This window comes from Sprattus sprattus (genome assembly GCF_963457725.1).
Source record: "Sprattus sprattus genome assembly, chromosome: 5".
Lineage (NCBI taxonomy): Eukaryota > Metazoa > Chordata > Actinopteri > Clupeiformes > Clupeidae > Sprattus > Sprattus sprattus.
In genome coordinates, this window is record NC_137924.1 from 31578696 (window position 1) to 31593106 (window position 14411).

Here is a 14411-nt window from a genome sequence, read left to right on the forward strand (position 1 = left end):
ATTAAGTCTAACATATAGGCCTATCTTACAATAAACTTTAAGTAAAGCTGGCTATGTAACCGCATTCATTCCAATATTGTTGCAGAGATGTTTCCTTTTACCAAGATAACAATTTCAACAATTCACTTAGCTCAGTAAGTCAGTATAACGAAACTCTGGAACTATTATGACCAAATGTAACACACTAGACCCTTTCACAATAAACAAGCAAACAAACAAACAAAAACAGAACAACAAAGATACCCTCATATGTCTAAACGTCAGTGGAGCCAAAATATAATGGTTGAGCTTGGTTGCTTGCTAAAATATATTGGAAGAAGGCCCCACTACACTGATTGAGTAGATGTAAATACATGTTAATTCATAGGCACTTGTTCTCTCTGTCATGGCCGCAACAGAGCAAGCACACTCTCGCAGTTCGTTCACGAAACGCATTCTAGTTTATTATGTTCTTGTCATTTTTCAGGCGAAATTGTTGATGACTTGATGACTGACTCTAATTGTGTGTGTGTCTCTGTATGTCCCTCTATATGTCTTACTGCCTGTCTCTCTCTAAAGTGTTTTGGCAACGTCACACCTAAGTCCAACAGCACTTCGTATAGGACAGCGTGTGGAATCATTCTTCTCCTCTACGGGGCGCTGTTGTCGTGACTAGTTCTGCTAATTTGCCATTATGTTTGGATAAACCATTCACACCACCTGGGAACACCTAAACGTTGTCGTTGGTGACACAGGTGGATTTCTTGAAAATATACATTGTTAATGTCTGTTCAAACGTTATAATTAAGTTGTTTACATCTGTCTGCTGCACAAGGAAAGGAATTCCATTCGGGAGCATTACAGAGTGTGTGGCCAGCAGGCTCACTTGTCTATACACTACGCTTTTCTACACGTATCATCGAAGTTACTGACTTCCACGCAGCAAATATCTTGTGATCCCAGGTGGACTGGCTTGTCTACCTGTACTCTTATAGCAATGTGTCGGCTGACCATCCTTGGGCTGGGTTTTCTGTTCCTTTGCTTGCAGATTATAGACAGTACTTTACACGAGTGAGTTAGCTTGCCAGTTTCGTTTTATTGTGAAAGTTTTTGTCTCTAAAAATGTGTGCGCCTGTTTGGTTTTGAATCCGATCTTTCATGATGCTAACTGTGTGACTGCGCCAAGCAAATCGTTGCTAATTCCCCATTGTAGTACCTATCTTAATTAAGTTCAACCTTGCCCATGTTTTGCCTACAGTGATTTGCGCAACAACAATACATTGTGGTATTATGATTACACAAGGTACCACCCAATGTTGAGGTGAGTGGCAGTGTTGTAAATTTCATCATCAGAAGGTTCCCGAGGTCTTGTGCTAATTGTGATGGTAGAACCACTCCTGTTGTATCTCCTCAGATCTCTGATTGGATGGAGCGTGTGGTGACCGAGAACCCAGAGCTGGTGTCCTCTGCTGTGTATGGAGAGACATTTGAGGGCAGGAACATCACACGCATGGCTATGATTCACAGATAGTTGCAGTATAATGGTCACTTGATCAGAGGCAGGCTATGGTACGGAATTTTCCTCCTAAATGAACAATACTGGCACCTATTGGTCAAATATCTGCATCTCCAGTTTCTCAATCTTGTCGACTTCAGCAATGGCAAGCAAACACACACACACACACACACAGAGATGTTCATTCCTGTGGCTGTAATGTTCAGTCATACACAGAACTTTCTCAGGGGGGGCAATTTTTTTTTGATAATGATTAAGGCGACCTATTCAGTAGGTACATTAAGTTATCCGATTTACTCATACAGCAAAACCTTTTTGTCCACTATTGGCAGCAACCAACAGTAATATCTCCCCTCTTTCTACATAGCTAGAGTAGCAAGATACAAGTGGAACGCTATGGAAGAAAGTTACATTCAGGAGCCTTCATAAGCAAACATGATGTGGCTCCACATTAAATTAACCCACTTTTTCATTATCCACACGTCTCAAATGTTGTATGTAACCTAGCTGAACAGGACACATGATATGTCCACTAACAACATAAAGAAGGGGGCAACTTATGTCAAAACCAACGATATTTATTGACTGATCTTGAAAGTATTGGCTTACAAAAGCTAAATAAATCACATAAAACATTATTTAAAGTTAGTTCACACTGTGAAACCTATGAAAAGTGACAGTGGTATATAGATACAGACCGCGTTAGCCACTTCACGACCGCGATTTTCTTTTGTTCCAATTTCCCTCCCTTTGTAGAAAACTGTTGAATGGATACTTTTGGTCAATTTATCTTCAATATTACGCTGACTAAAAATAAGTTTCTGTCAAAGAGCGGATGAGTGCTGAACAGGTGCCATCTTGACATGCCTTTGTCGAAGCTGTGTGACGTCCTCATTGCATTTTACCATAGGCTTTTGCGTCGCTTACTTATGACTAGACTTGGAGGGGCGAGCCCTCCCGGAAGCAGAGCTCTGTTTTGTGAAAAAAACGCATTTAACATGGGAGTCATGGAGAGGTCTGGGGCGATTTTCATTTCGTCCAAGATCGCCCTGAAGGGGCGGGGCCATTTGAATCACGACTCTAGGCTGACTGAATGACTGTACCTGATTCGACAAAGACATACAGAGGCATATCAGACGGTCTAGTGGTAGAATCCGACAGAAAAAAAATATGAAATTTACATTTACATGTAGTCGTGCAATTGAATTTATACCTCAGGAATTATCATTTTTTATTTTTTTATTTTCTTCCTTTTCCCATAGGCAGTGCGTCGCCCCAATCGCCCTTATGGACGAGCCGCCACTGGTCATACACATTATGATTTTTGTGGTTTCTTATGATTTGTGAGGTGAAAGGTCAGGTCTGAATTTCTGTTATTTGTTGCAGTCAGCTGCGAACATCAGACACTACACAGGATCACTACACAGTACATCATATGGAATAAACACGCTTTCAATTGGTTTCATGTCATTCATAATAATTTGATGGTCACGGCTAGAAATCTAATTGATGTAGCTGCCCATATCAATGAATATCTGTCACTGAATAGAATCATAATGCAATCTATCAGGCTCCATCTGCACTTTTATCTGTTTTATGTGTCTGGAGAGAAAGCCTGTTGATTCTTTCAACCGCTGTCATTTAGTACTTCATAAATTGTCAGTAGCCACAGGAGTTTTGGTAGCAGGCCATGCTGGAACAGCCAGGTCTTGGACTTGCCTGGTAGGCCTGAACTCTCTATCTTTAGCAGCAACTCCTCTGCCTGCATCTCAGTCCTGGAAACACTGCCTCTGTCCTTGAGGGATGAATTGTACCACTTGCCCAGGCATTTTATTGGGTTCTCCTCAATCGATGGTGTGTCTTTATATTTCTGTTGGCCTATGTGCAGTTGCTGTAACATGTCTTGGAAACCAGGCAAAGGTGCTATATAAATAAAGTTTATTATTATGAATAAAGTGTATTAAGTGCAAAACTGAGCAACTAACACCCACCCCCCTTTACGAAATAAAGTGTATTATTATAAATACAATTCATTAAGTACAAGTTCAAATGTCCAATTCATTCATGGCAAGAAGGGTAAGGTTCAAGATTGAAAATAAAAGATAAGAAAGCACAGGAGAAATTCTTACAAAGGATAACTGTCAAATTAACAAAACTATTTTTTGTTAATTGACAACACAGCACACACCAGTACACTATAAATGAACTTAATTGATTAATGAATTCATCCATATTTGCATTAGGTTGCTTAAAAGTAAGTGTATGAGTGTGTGTGCGTAAGTGCGTGTATGCGTGTGCACACCCACAGGCGTGTGTGTGGGCGTGGGTATGTACGTGTGCGTGTGTGTGTGTGTGTGCGTATGCGTGCGTGAGTGTATTGAGTGCTGTACGTCCAGGCTGGTTCATAACTAAACTCCTTATGTGATGTGATTTTGTGCACATACAGATCTCTGAGTGAACATTTCTTCAGTAGGAATGTCACAATGTGTGTGGATAGAAGAGAGAAACTGACACTAAGCTTGTCCATGCCTGGGAGTTGTAGTTCAGTCATCCTTGTTCTTTGAGGCTGAACCTGATCTTCTTGATTCCTCCCTCTGCCTCACCTTTCCTGAATGAGGAAGTAAAGCTCAGTGACAGACGGACGCTGTTTTCAACCTCATACCTGTCAGACTATACCGGTACATGGACATTTGTGGGAAAAATATCAAGGAATACTTTTTGTTTGTGTTGGTGTTCATGTTCAAAATCCTAGAGAGGTTGGAATACGTGCTCAATTAGCCAAAAAAAACAAAAACAAATATTCAGTGAAGAGTCTGTAGATTTATGAAACCAGTTAAAGTGAATGTAAAGATTGTCAACCTGCCGAAACAACAGGGAAGCTTTTACTTGGATTACACTTAGACTTGAAAAATGGCCTCCAAGCTAGAAGAGGACTTCTGCTGTCCTGTTTGCACTGATATATTTAAGGACCCTGTCATCCTGACCTGTGCTCACAGCTTCTGTAAAGCCTGTCTGCAGCAGTTCTGGGGAACCAAAGGATCCAGAGAATGTCCAGTCTGCAGGCGGAGATCATCAAAGGAAGAGCCACCAAACAACCGTGCATTAAATAACCTGTGTGAGACCTTTGTACAGGAGAGAGGTCCTACACAAGAGCTCTGCAAAGAACACAAGAGGAAACTTGAGCTCTTTTGTCTAGATGATCATCAGCTTGTGTGCCTGGTGTGTCGAGACTCAAAATTACACAAAAACCACAGCTTCAGTCCTACTGGAGAAGCAGGATCTGAGCTGAAGGTAAGGCTCTTTGGTCATCGACTATCTCACACACACACACACACACACACACACACACACACACACACACACACACACACACATACACACACACACACACACACAGATGTCTGTGTTTAATGATTGGTTGTTGTATGATAATAGAATAAGTATGCAGGAGACACACACACACACACAAACACACACACACTCAGGTCAGTGGTTCATGATTGGTTGTTATATGATAATGGAGTTAGTATGCCGCCACACTAAAGTGATCCATTCATTCATTTAGGAGGCACTGAAGGTCAAACTGCAGCCTCTACAGCAGAAGCTGAATACCTTTGAGAAAGCAAAGATCACCTGTGATAAAACAGCTCAATACATTAAGGTAGGTGTGATTTACTGTGATGTCCAACACGATTACTATAACTAACACTATTATTATTATAATTCATCTTTCAGACATGAAATAAGCTTTTTTAGCCTAGGGTGTACGAATGGTTTTGCTAAATTAACTCACTGCAAAATTGCAATGCAAATGATAAATGCTACTCCTCCAAAGTCAGTTAAATGCTTTCATTATGTTGCTTTTATCTATTATTAACCAATGAAGTCTTGACAGTGTGAAAAACACTGTCATTGTGTGAAGTTGATATAATTGTGCTCAGACTCAGACCCAGCACACAGAGAAGCAGATCAAGGAGGAGTTTGAGGAACTTCACCAGTTTCTACAAGATGAAGAGGCGGCTAGGTTAGCTGCACTGAGGGAGGAAGAGGAGCAGAAGAGTCAGATGATGAAAGAGATGATTGAGAAGATGAGCAAGGAGGTCTCATCTCTTTCAGACACAATCAGAGACATAGAAGAGAAGATGGGAGCTGATGGCATCACATTCCTGCAGGTGAGAACCATCTACTGTCTGTATAACAGGGGCGGAGTGGTACACAAAAATCCAACGGGACAATTCTGACTGCACCGGCCCACCACCGGCCCATAACGTGCCCACAACGTGCCCACAACTGGCCCAACCCGCATCCCCTCCACCTCCCATATATCAACTACAGAAACAAACGGGCGGCTTTTGATCATTATTGTTAGATTTAGAGTTGATGTGTGGGTGACAGACATGACAGTGACAGTGACAGTGTATTTGTATATACTTATGGAAATACGGAACAAATCGCGTCCCTTATTGGCTCAAATGTTATGCTAATTCGCAAAAATGTGTCCTGTCAACTCACTCGCACCTAGTTGGCGGCTGGTTGAATAAATCCGTAATTCTTGTACATTTTGATGCACTTTCCTCCAGCATCCGCCTCTTTTTCAGTCTGGCCTTTTTGCCCCCTCCTTTCTCCTTTCTCTTATGTCCCTCCATCAGGTCCGCTTCACCTGCTCTCTCTCCCTGATAGCCGCTAATTTATCTCCCTAGGTTCACTTGATAAAGGCAGAACGATACGCATTTCCCATGAAGCTTTGCTCCGACTATTCTACATTCAACAAAAAAAAAAAGAATTAAATCGCTGGCCAATTTATATTTGTGGTCATGAAAGTAATGGAGCGTCTGAATAAAAAGAATTACATCAATATAGGAGGCTAAACAAAAATCAGAAGGTTGGATTGATGGGATTGAGTTTGACACACACCATAGGTGTGATGTACAGAGACAAATAGTGCTATAAATAGTGGTTGGACTGCTCAATCTTGTAACTCTCGGAGAACTTAGAGATTTTCCCGAGACCAGGATTTGACGTATATTCAAATTCGAAGGGCCGCTCATGAATTTGATGCTACGGCTGCCAAGGCCGGACTGCAGGCTGGTTCTCGAGAGATTATTGGCCTACCGGCCGACCGGGAAAAATCCTGGTGCTCCCGATGGCCACTCCGCCCCTGCTGTATAATGACTCTTAGGATCTGTTATATTCAGAATAGCCAGTAGGCTGAATCCGGGGTTATCCTGTATGCTTACGTCATGTTTTGGGCGCAAGTTCTATTAGGTTCCCCAGCAATAAAGCCACATTAATTTATAGTAGGCAAATCAAATGTACTCATAAGTATCACAATGGCGACGAGGATCTAAAAACGAGTCGACTACACCGACGTTCTACCCAAAGAGCGGAAAATTGCGTGCGGTAAGAAGTTTGAAGCAAGTTTGGAGCATCCAGTCAGTTAGCTAGTGAGTGAGCTAGTTAGTTAGCAACCAGACCGTTAACATGATGCTGCCCGTCTGTACCACCGTTTGATACGGAGAGTGAACACAGCTCTATCGGACCACGGTGGAACAAGTGGCTTCAACGATTCGAAAACTACACTACAGCTGTGAACATAACTGGGGACCCAAGATTGAAAGCATCTAGCCGGCGAAAGAGTGCACGACATATACGACACAATGGCGGCAGAGGGAAAACGAAAAACGAAACTGAACCAATACTTCTCGCCTACAAAGAACGTCCAGTACGAGGTCTACGTCTTCAGGAAAGCTGCACAATTGGATGTTTATAATACCAGACTTCGCATGCTAGCAAGACATTGTGAGTTTGGTGATGTGGACAATGAAATAAAATCACAGATCATCCAAAGCTGCAAGTCCTCCAGAGTGCAAAAATATGGGTTGAGGGAGGCAAATAAGACATTAAAAGAACTCCTTGAATACGGCAGGACTCTAGAACTGTCTGAACTACAGTCAAAGGGGATTGAAGAGGGTTCCAATCTAACTGCCGCAGTGAATCAAGTGCATAGACCACCCCAGAGGAAGACATCCCAAAACCGTCCAGTAGGTGGCAGCAACGCTCTATGCAGAAACTGCGGAGGCGAATGGCCACACAAAAATGAATGCCCTGCAAGAGGAAAAGAATGTAAAGCATGTGGGAAGCAAAACCATTTTGCAAGACAGTGTAGGTCAAAACCACATCACACAGAACAGAAAACAGAGACACGGCCATACAAGAAAGGTTATAGAAAACAAGTCTACCAGGTAGAAACTCAAAGTGAACCAGCTCAGCGAGAGTCATCCTCAAGTAGTGATGAATGCTATGCATACACTGTCAAAAGCAATAGTGACACTAAACAGCCACTGACTAAAATAAAGCTAAATGGAGACACTCGACTCTGGGGCTGCTGTAAACATCATCATTGAAAAGACATATAACAATCTGAGTCTCCAGCCCCGCCTCCTGCACACAGATCTCAGAATACTAGCCTATGGATCCAAAGACGCGCTGCCCATCCGAGGGAAGTTCACAGGCAGTGTGGAGGCGCGGAACAAGAACAAAACTGCTGGGACGTTCTACGTGATCAAAGGTGATGGCTGCTCCCTCCCTACTCAGCTACCAGACAGCTGATGAACTGGGGTTGATCAAAATTGTACACTCCATCAGCCCTCCCCAATGAGCCTCACAGTGGCAGATGAGCTTGTGAACAGCCACCCGAGCTGTTTGATGGCATCGGTGAGCTCAAGGACTTTCAGGCAGGGACGGACTGGCCGTCGGGCATACCGGGCGTTTGCCCGGTGGGCCGACGTGCAATATGGGCCGACAGTCCCGATTTAAAAAAAAAAAAAAAAAAAAATTTTTTTTTTTTTTTTTTTTTTTTTTTTTTCCATATAATGGTCTAACCGGCTGGCCCACGAAAGTAGTTCATCAGCGGCCCTATTGACACTGGGCTGGCCCAATCACATCCCCTGGGCTGACCCAACACCAACCCCTTTCGATTTGGACCTGCCTACATAATGCATTAGGACGGTAAACAATCTCAAATTTTTTATTTTTTTTTCCCATATAATGGTCTAACCGGCTGGCCCACGAAAGTAGTTCATCAGCGGCCCTATTGACACTGGGCTGGCCCAATCACATCCCCTGGGCTGACCCAACACCAACCCCTTTCGATTTGGACCTGCCTACATAATGCATTAGGACGGTAAACAAACTCAGCCTGGCCCATGGCTTGACAGGTGCACGCTAGTCTGCGGCCCATTGGCTGTCTTCTTTAGTGACTAGGGGCTCGTCCAATCATATCACCAAACACCTTCTACCTTTAGCTTGGTCGGTGCACAGAAATGCACGTTTCGTTAGAATCCTCCAGTCCAAAATGGAGAGAAAGCGAAAAGGGGGTGCAGAGAAACCGCGAGATAAGAAGAGGCTTGCTTTTCAAGCCAACGCTGCCAAATGTGCCAAAATATCAGAAATGTTTGCCACGGCAGGGCCATCATCAGCTCCCGTGGATGACAGCCAGGGAGATACGATACAACGACCTACGGTAAGCTTACTGATCATGAATTAAAACGTCTCTAAAATATGTTTGACTTAGGACCTATGTTCTATGGCCAAGTTCGTTTGCATTGTAAATACAAGACAAGTCTGGAGCAATTACACTGATTTATTTATATGTTTAGTAATTTAATACATAATAACTAGGGTGACCAGACGTCCGGATTTATGCCGGCCATTCCGGATTTCCAATGCCCTGTCCGGCGTCCGGCGCAGCATCAAACCGGACGCATATTTGTCCTCCTTTTTGGAGTTGCACTGGGCCTAAAGAGCTGCGCTCTAGAATATTTGCCTGGATCGCAGTCTAACACATGATTGGCTTAAAGCTGTGTCTGATTAATATCTGATTGGCTTAAATTCAATTCTAACCCTATATCATTGGTTAAAAATGTAAAAAAAAAGGCTCCATGTGCTGGCTACGTCATACATATGCTGCTGGCTACATTGACAGAAACTGTTATTGACATAAGGACAGTTAAAGGCACCCAGTGCAACTTTTGAGGCTTAAAAATAAACATTCAATTTCTAGTCTTTTTTTACACGTAGTAAGTTTCAATAACTCCATACCATTACATACCGACATTCAAGCAGCAAAGATGAGACGTCGTTGTGTGGTGAGAACTGATAGAAAATCGATAACAACAACAATCGTCGCCATTTTCTTTATTTTTTTTAACCTACAATAAATAAAGCAGGCTTCCAGTCAATGGAAAAATGGCTTCTCCCCACCGGCGATTGTTGTTGTTTACGATTTTCTATCAGTTCTCACCACACAACGACGTCTCATCTTTGCTCCTTGAATGTCGATATGTAATGGTATGGAGTTATTGAAACTTACTACGTGTAAAAAAGACTAGAAATTGAATGTTTATTTTTCATTGAATGTTTACATAAAGTTGCACTGGGTGCCTTTAACACACATAGAAGAAACGTGCCTAAACGCCAGACGTCTTTCAATCCAGAGTGGGCAAAAGAACACGACTTTATATCAAAAAGCAGTCGAGACCCCTTGCATGGCTTCTGCATTTTCTGTTGCTGTGACATTGACATAAGTAGTCAAGGTAAACGCGCACAAACTTTCCTCCTCTTTCTCGTGCCAGCTGCTAATACGAGTGGACATGCTTTCACTGTATCATGCTAGCATACAATTAACGTTGTGTTGCCGTGTGCGTTACCGACAATGTAAGTGTAATTCATGTATCTGCTAGCTTTACTTTCTTTATATTAATGTTTACAAGCACTAGCTGCTATAACTAGTAATTTATCGGAGACTTGTTCTAGCCTGTATACGACGCTAATACGGAGATCCATTTGTTTTGATATTGCTGGTAGCTTAGAGTTCAGACTGCCAGGCCATTTGTGGTCTTAGAGTGCCAACTTGTGGTATAGTAATGTGACAGCATTGCAATTACAGTGTTGCTGATACACTGATGTGCATAATAGTGAATTATATATCATACATTATTCATAACTGATAGGTTATTGTGTATTTTGTTCAGATATTTATATATTTACGTAAATTAGTACAGATTGCGAGTTATGTATATTTATGTTATATTCTGTATTTCTTTATTCTATAGAAACCACACAAACACTTACAAATACTTCTTTTAATGTATGATTATTCCACTGCAAACACTTAATGCACTTGATCAACCCGCTGGAGGTTAAACACAAATAAACCTGTTTCTACTACACAAAGTTGTATTGTAGAGGGGAGCACGCCAGAGTCCTATGTAATTATTCACAGCACCACGAAATTCCGTGATTCCGGAATTCCGTATTCCGAAATTCCGCATAGTGTCCTCCTTTTTGGTGTTATTTGGTGTTATGGATATGGTCACCCTACTAATAACAGTGAGTGTAACTGAAACTAGGTAACAAGGTACAAAATTCAAGTAACAACTTTAACAAAAAGTAACAACTTTCTACACAACTTTAAAGTGTATGATGTATATTGTATTGTATTGAATTTAGATTAATTAAGACCACCACCTTAACACACAAACTCTTGTTGAACTCATAAAGTAGTAGGTTCAGTGACGTGCGGTGAGACACCTGTATTCTGTAGCATCTGCGAGCCCGTGAATCAATGTTTCGTTGGAATCATGATGTAACGTTGTTGTAGCGGGAATACAGCAATGCTATTTTCTAATTGGCAGGGCATATGTATGATTCTAGACTTTGCTAAGCACTGAAGCGACTGAAACTGTGAATTTTGTCACATTCAGAGAAGTTAACAGGTAACACGGGAGAAAAATAGGGCGTCTTTAGGCCGTCCTGCCCAAAAGTAGGGCGTCCCATTTCTTCTTAATTTTTAGAAGACTATAGGGCAGATGCCCTGCTAGCTAAAAGCCTGGTTGGTGTAGACATTCGAGAGACCAAAAAGACTGAAAAGGTGTGTTATCGAATTTAGTGGGCCGGTCTGGTTCAAAATGCCCGGGCCGATTTTTTGTCCCAGTCCGCCCCTGCTTTCAGGTGACATTACACATCAATACAGACATACAGCCAACTTTCCAGCCACACCGCAGAGTTCCTTTTCATGTTCGTGAGAAAGTTGAAGCTGAGCTACAGAAACTCGAAGCCGAGGACATCATTGAGGAAGTGACAGGCCCAACACCCTGGGTCTCGCCCATTGTAACGCCACCAAAGCCCAAAGATCCAGACAAGGTACTGTGACGCCCCGGCTCTGACATGCCGATAGGGGTTACGGCGCTTCCTCCCACTGCCTATGTGGTGCTAACACAAGGCTCTGCTTTGTGTGTGTTATGCCTCCTGTTATTCTCCTAATAAACTGTAGGAGGAACTGGAGAGCACAAGCTGTTGATGATGAGGGGCGGGGCTCCATGCCAATGGCCATCCCTATATAGAGGTGTCCCGGGAACCTCAGACCAGGACTCTCTTCTGCTCTAGCTGGACGTTGGAGCGCTGTCTAGATGAAGGAGTCTCATTGCTTTAGTTATATGCATTACACATAGTCTTCCGTACTGACTTACATGACACTTTACTTTACCGTCCATATCACTTACTGACTATTGTCTTGTTGTTAATAAATGTTAATTGTTTAAAACGTACCAGACGGTGTCCTGTCTTCCCTGTGTTATGGCTACTCTGAGCTAAGTAGCCATCACAGTATGTATACAGCCGCGGAAAAAATTAAGAGACCACTTCAAAATTATCAGTTTCTCTGGTTTTACTATTTATTGGTATGTGTTAAAGTAAAATGTACATTTTAGTTTTATTCTATAACCTACTGGCAACATTCCTACCAAATTTCAAATAAAAATATTGTCATTTAGATCATTTATTTGCAGAAAAATGACAATTGGTCAAAATAGCAAAAAAGATGCAGTGTCTTCAGATCTCGAATAATGCAAAGAAAACAAGCTCATATTCATTTTTAAACTACACAATACTAATGCTTTAACTTAGGAAGAGTTCAGAAATCAATATTTGGTGGAATAACCTTGATTTTAAAATCACAACTTTCATGTGTCTTGGCATGCTCTCCACCAGTCTTTCACATTGCCGTTGGGTGACTTTATGCTACTCCTGGCGCAAGAATTCAAGCAGCTCGGCTTCTTTTCATGGCTTGTGACCATCCATCTTCCTCTTGATCACATTTCAGAGTTTTTTTTATGGGATTCAGGTCTCGAAATTGGGCTGGCCATGACAGGGTCCTGATCTGGTGATACTCCATCCACACCTTTACTGGCCTGGCTGTGTGGCATGGAGCATTGCCCTGCTGGAAAAAACACTTCTCAGAGTTGGGGAACATTGTCAGAGCAAAAGGAAGCAAGTTTTTCTTCCGGGACAACGTTGTACTTTGCCTGGCTGAGGTTTGTAAAAGACCATAAAGATTGAACCAAAGCCGACTGGAGGGTCTCCTAGTTCGTCTTCTCTGATGAGTCCAATTTCACAGTAGGTGCAAGACTCTGTGGCTTGTAGGCCTCTCCAGGTCTCCGTCTAACCATCAGATGACCATGTGTTGGGCAAAGCTGAAAATTGGACTCATCAGAGAAGACGAACTAGGAGACCCTCCAGTCCGCTTTGGTTCAATCCTTATGGTCTTTTACAAACCTCAGCCTCAGCAACACAGCACAACAACAACATCACCTGCTGAGTTGCTGCTCAAATGCAGGATACACACAAAGATGCCTTCAATGAGCACGCCCATCGGACCGGACATGGATCTTCGCAGGAGTGACCGCAAGGCCAAAGCCAAAATGAAAGTGTACTCAGACACTCGCCGACACGCAGCACCCTACCCTCTCCGACCTGGTGACATGGTGTTGTGCTCTCAACCCAGGCGCAACAAACTTACAGCAGCTTACAATCCCAAGCCGTACAGAGTGACTACCGTCAAGGGCTCCATGGTCACAGCTGAGCGGAATGGACACCGTGTGACTAGAAACTCCTCCTTCTTCAAAAAGCTCAACCCTGACCTATGTGACACATCGGCATCAGCAGAAGAAGATGGAGAAGTCGCCGCAGACACAGTCTCAGGCTAGGCACCGACAGCCTCCACAGTACCTCAGTGACTTTGATACAGCCTGAGAAAAACGTTTAAAATGGTGTTCAAGAAAGCATTTACTTGACTTATTACACTGAAGCAATGTAGTTGCTTACTTCATAGTGTTTATTGTTGTTTACAGACCAAGTGAATGTTTAGTTATAGATTATTCAAAGTAACCAAAAATGGAAGTAACAGACAACTTTGAGTTCAAATAAAAAAAAAAAAAGAAGTGATGTAATATTCAGAATAGCCAGTAGGCTGAATCCGGGGTTATCCTGTATGTACTGCTTACGTCATGTTTTGGGGCGCGAGTTCTATTAGGTTCCCCAGCAATAAAGCCACATTCATTGAAGCTCCGGTATCATCATTTATAGTAGGCAAATCAAGTATCACAGGATCTGATTAATAATTTTGATGATAAAATCTTAGGCTGTTAAGATACATTGGTGAGAACAACAGGAAGTGTGTGGGGACCTGCTTACACCACTTCGGTTCGCTTTTAGCTAATTCTATATAACATGTGCAGACGTCTGAAGGATGTTGAAGAGGTGGGCGTTATAGGTGAGTGAAGTGTTTGTGGATCAACAGCCACTCACTCAACCCTGTGACGGACTAAAAAACAAGGATACGGAAAACTGGAAAACTCTGATTGTCATGAATGTAAGGATTAAGATGACAAGTGCTGCATTACAACTGGGGGGGTGGGGTGTATTTATTGGTAGAAGAAAGCAGGTGGGGTGTCACCTGAAGACTGTTCCATCTTGGAGAGGTACAGAGAGAGCAGTTTGTGTCTGGGGTGACTCAGGTCCCTCATCATGTTAGACCTTCTTCAGGCAGCACATGCAGGAGACGTCCTGTAGGGCTGGA

At 42.6% G+C, this 14411-nt stretch overlaps 1 protein-coding gene across 1 annotated transcript in view; it reads left to right on the forward strand.

Moving 5' to 3' along the window:
- The window catches only part of LOC308366131 (E3 ubiquitin-protein ligase TRIM35-like), a gene marked incomplete at both ends in the record, with an annotated part of 185644 nt that overhangs the window by 158192 nt on the left and 13041 nt on the right, over nucleotides 1-14411 (forward strand). The window contains one exon of the mRNA XM_080839767.1: nucleotides 5437-5667. Within this exon, the coding sequence (XP_080695893.1) occupies nucleotides 5437-5667 (231 nt within the window). The remainder of the gene's footprint in view (nucleotides 1-5436; nucleotides 5668-14411) is intronic.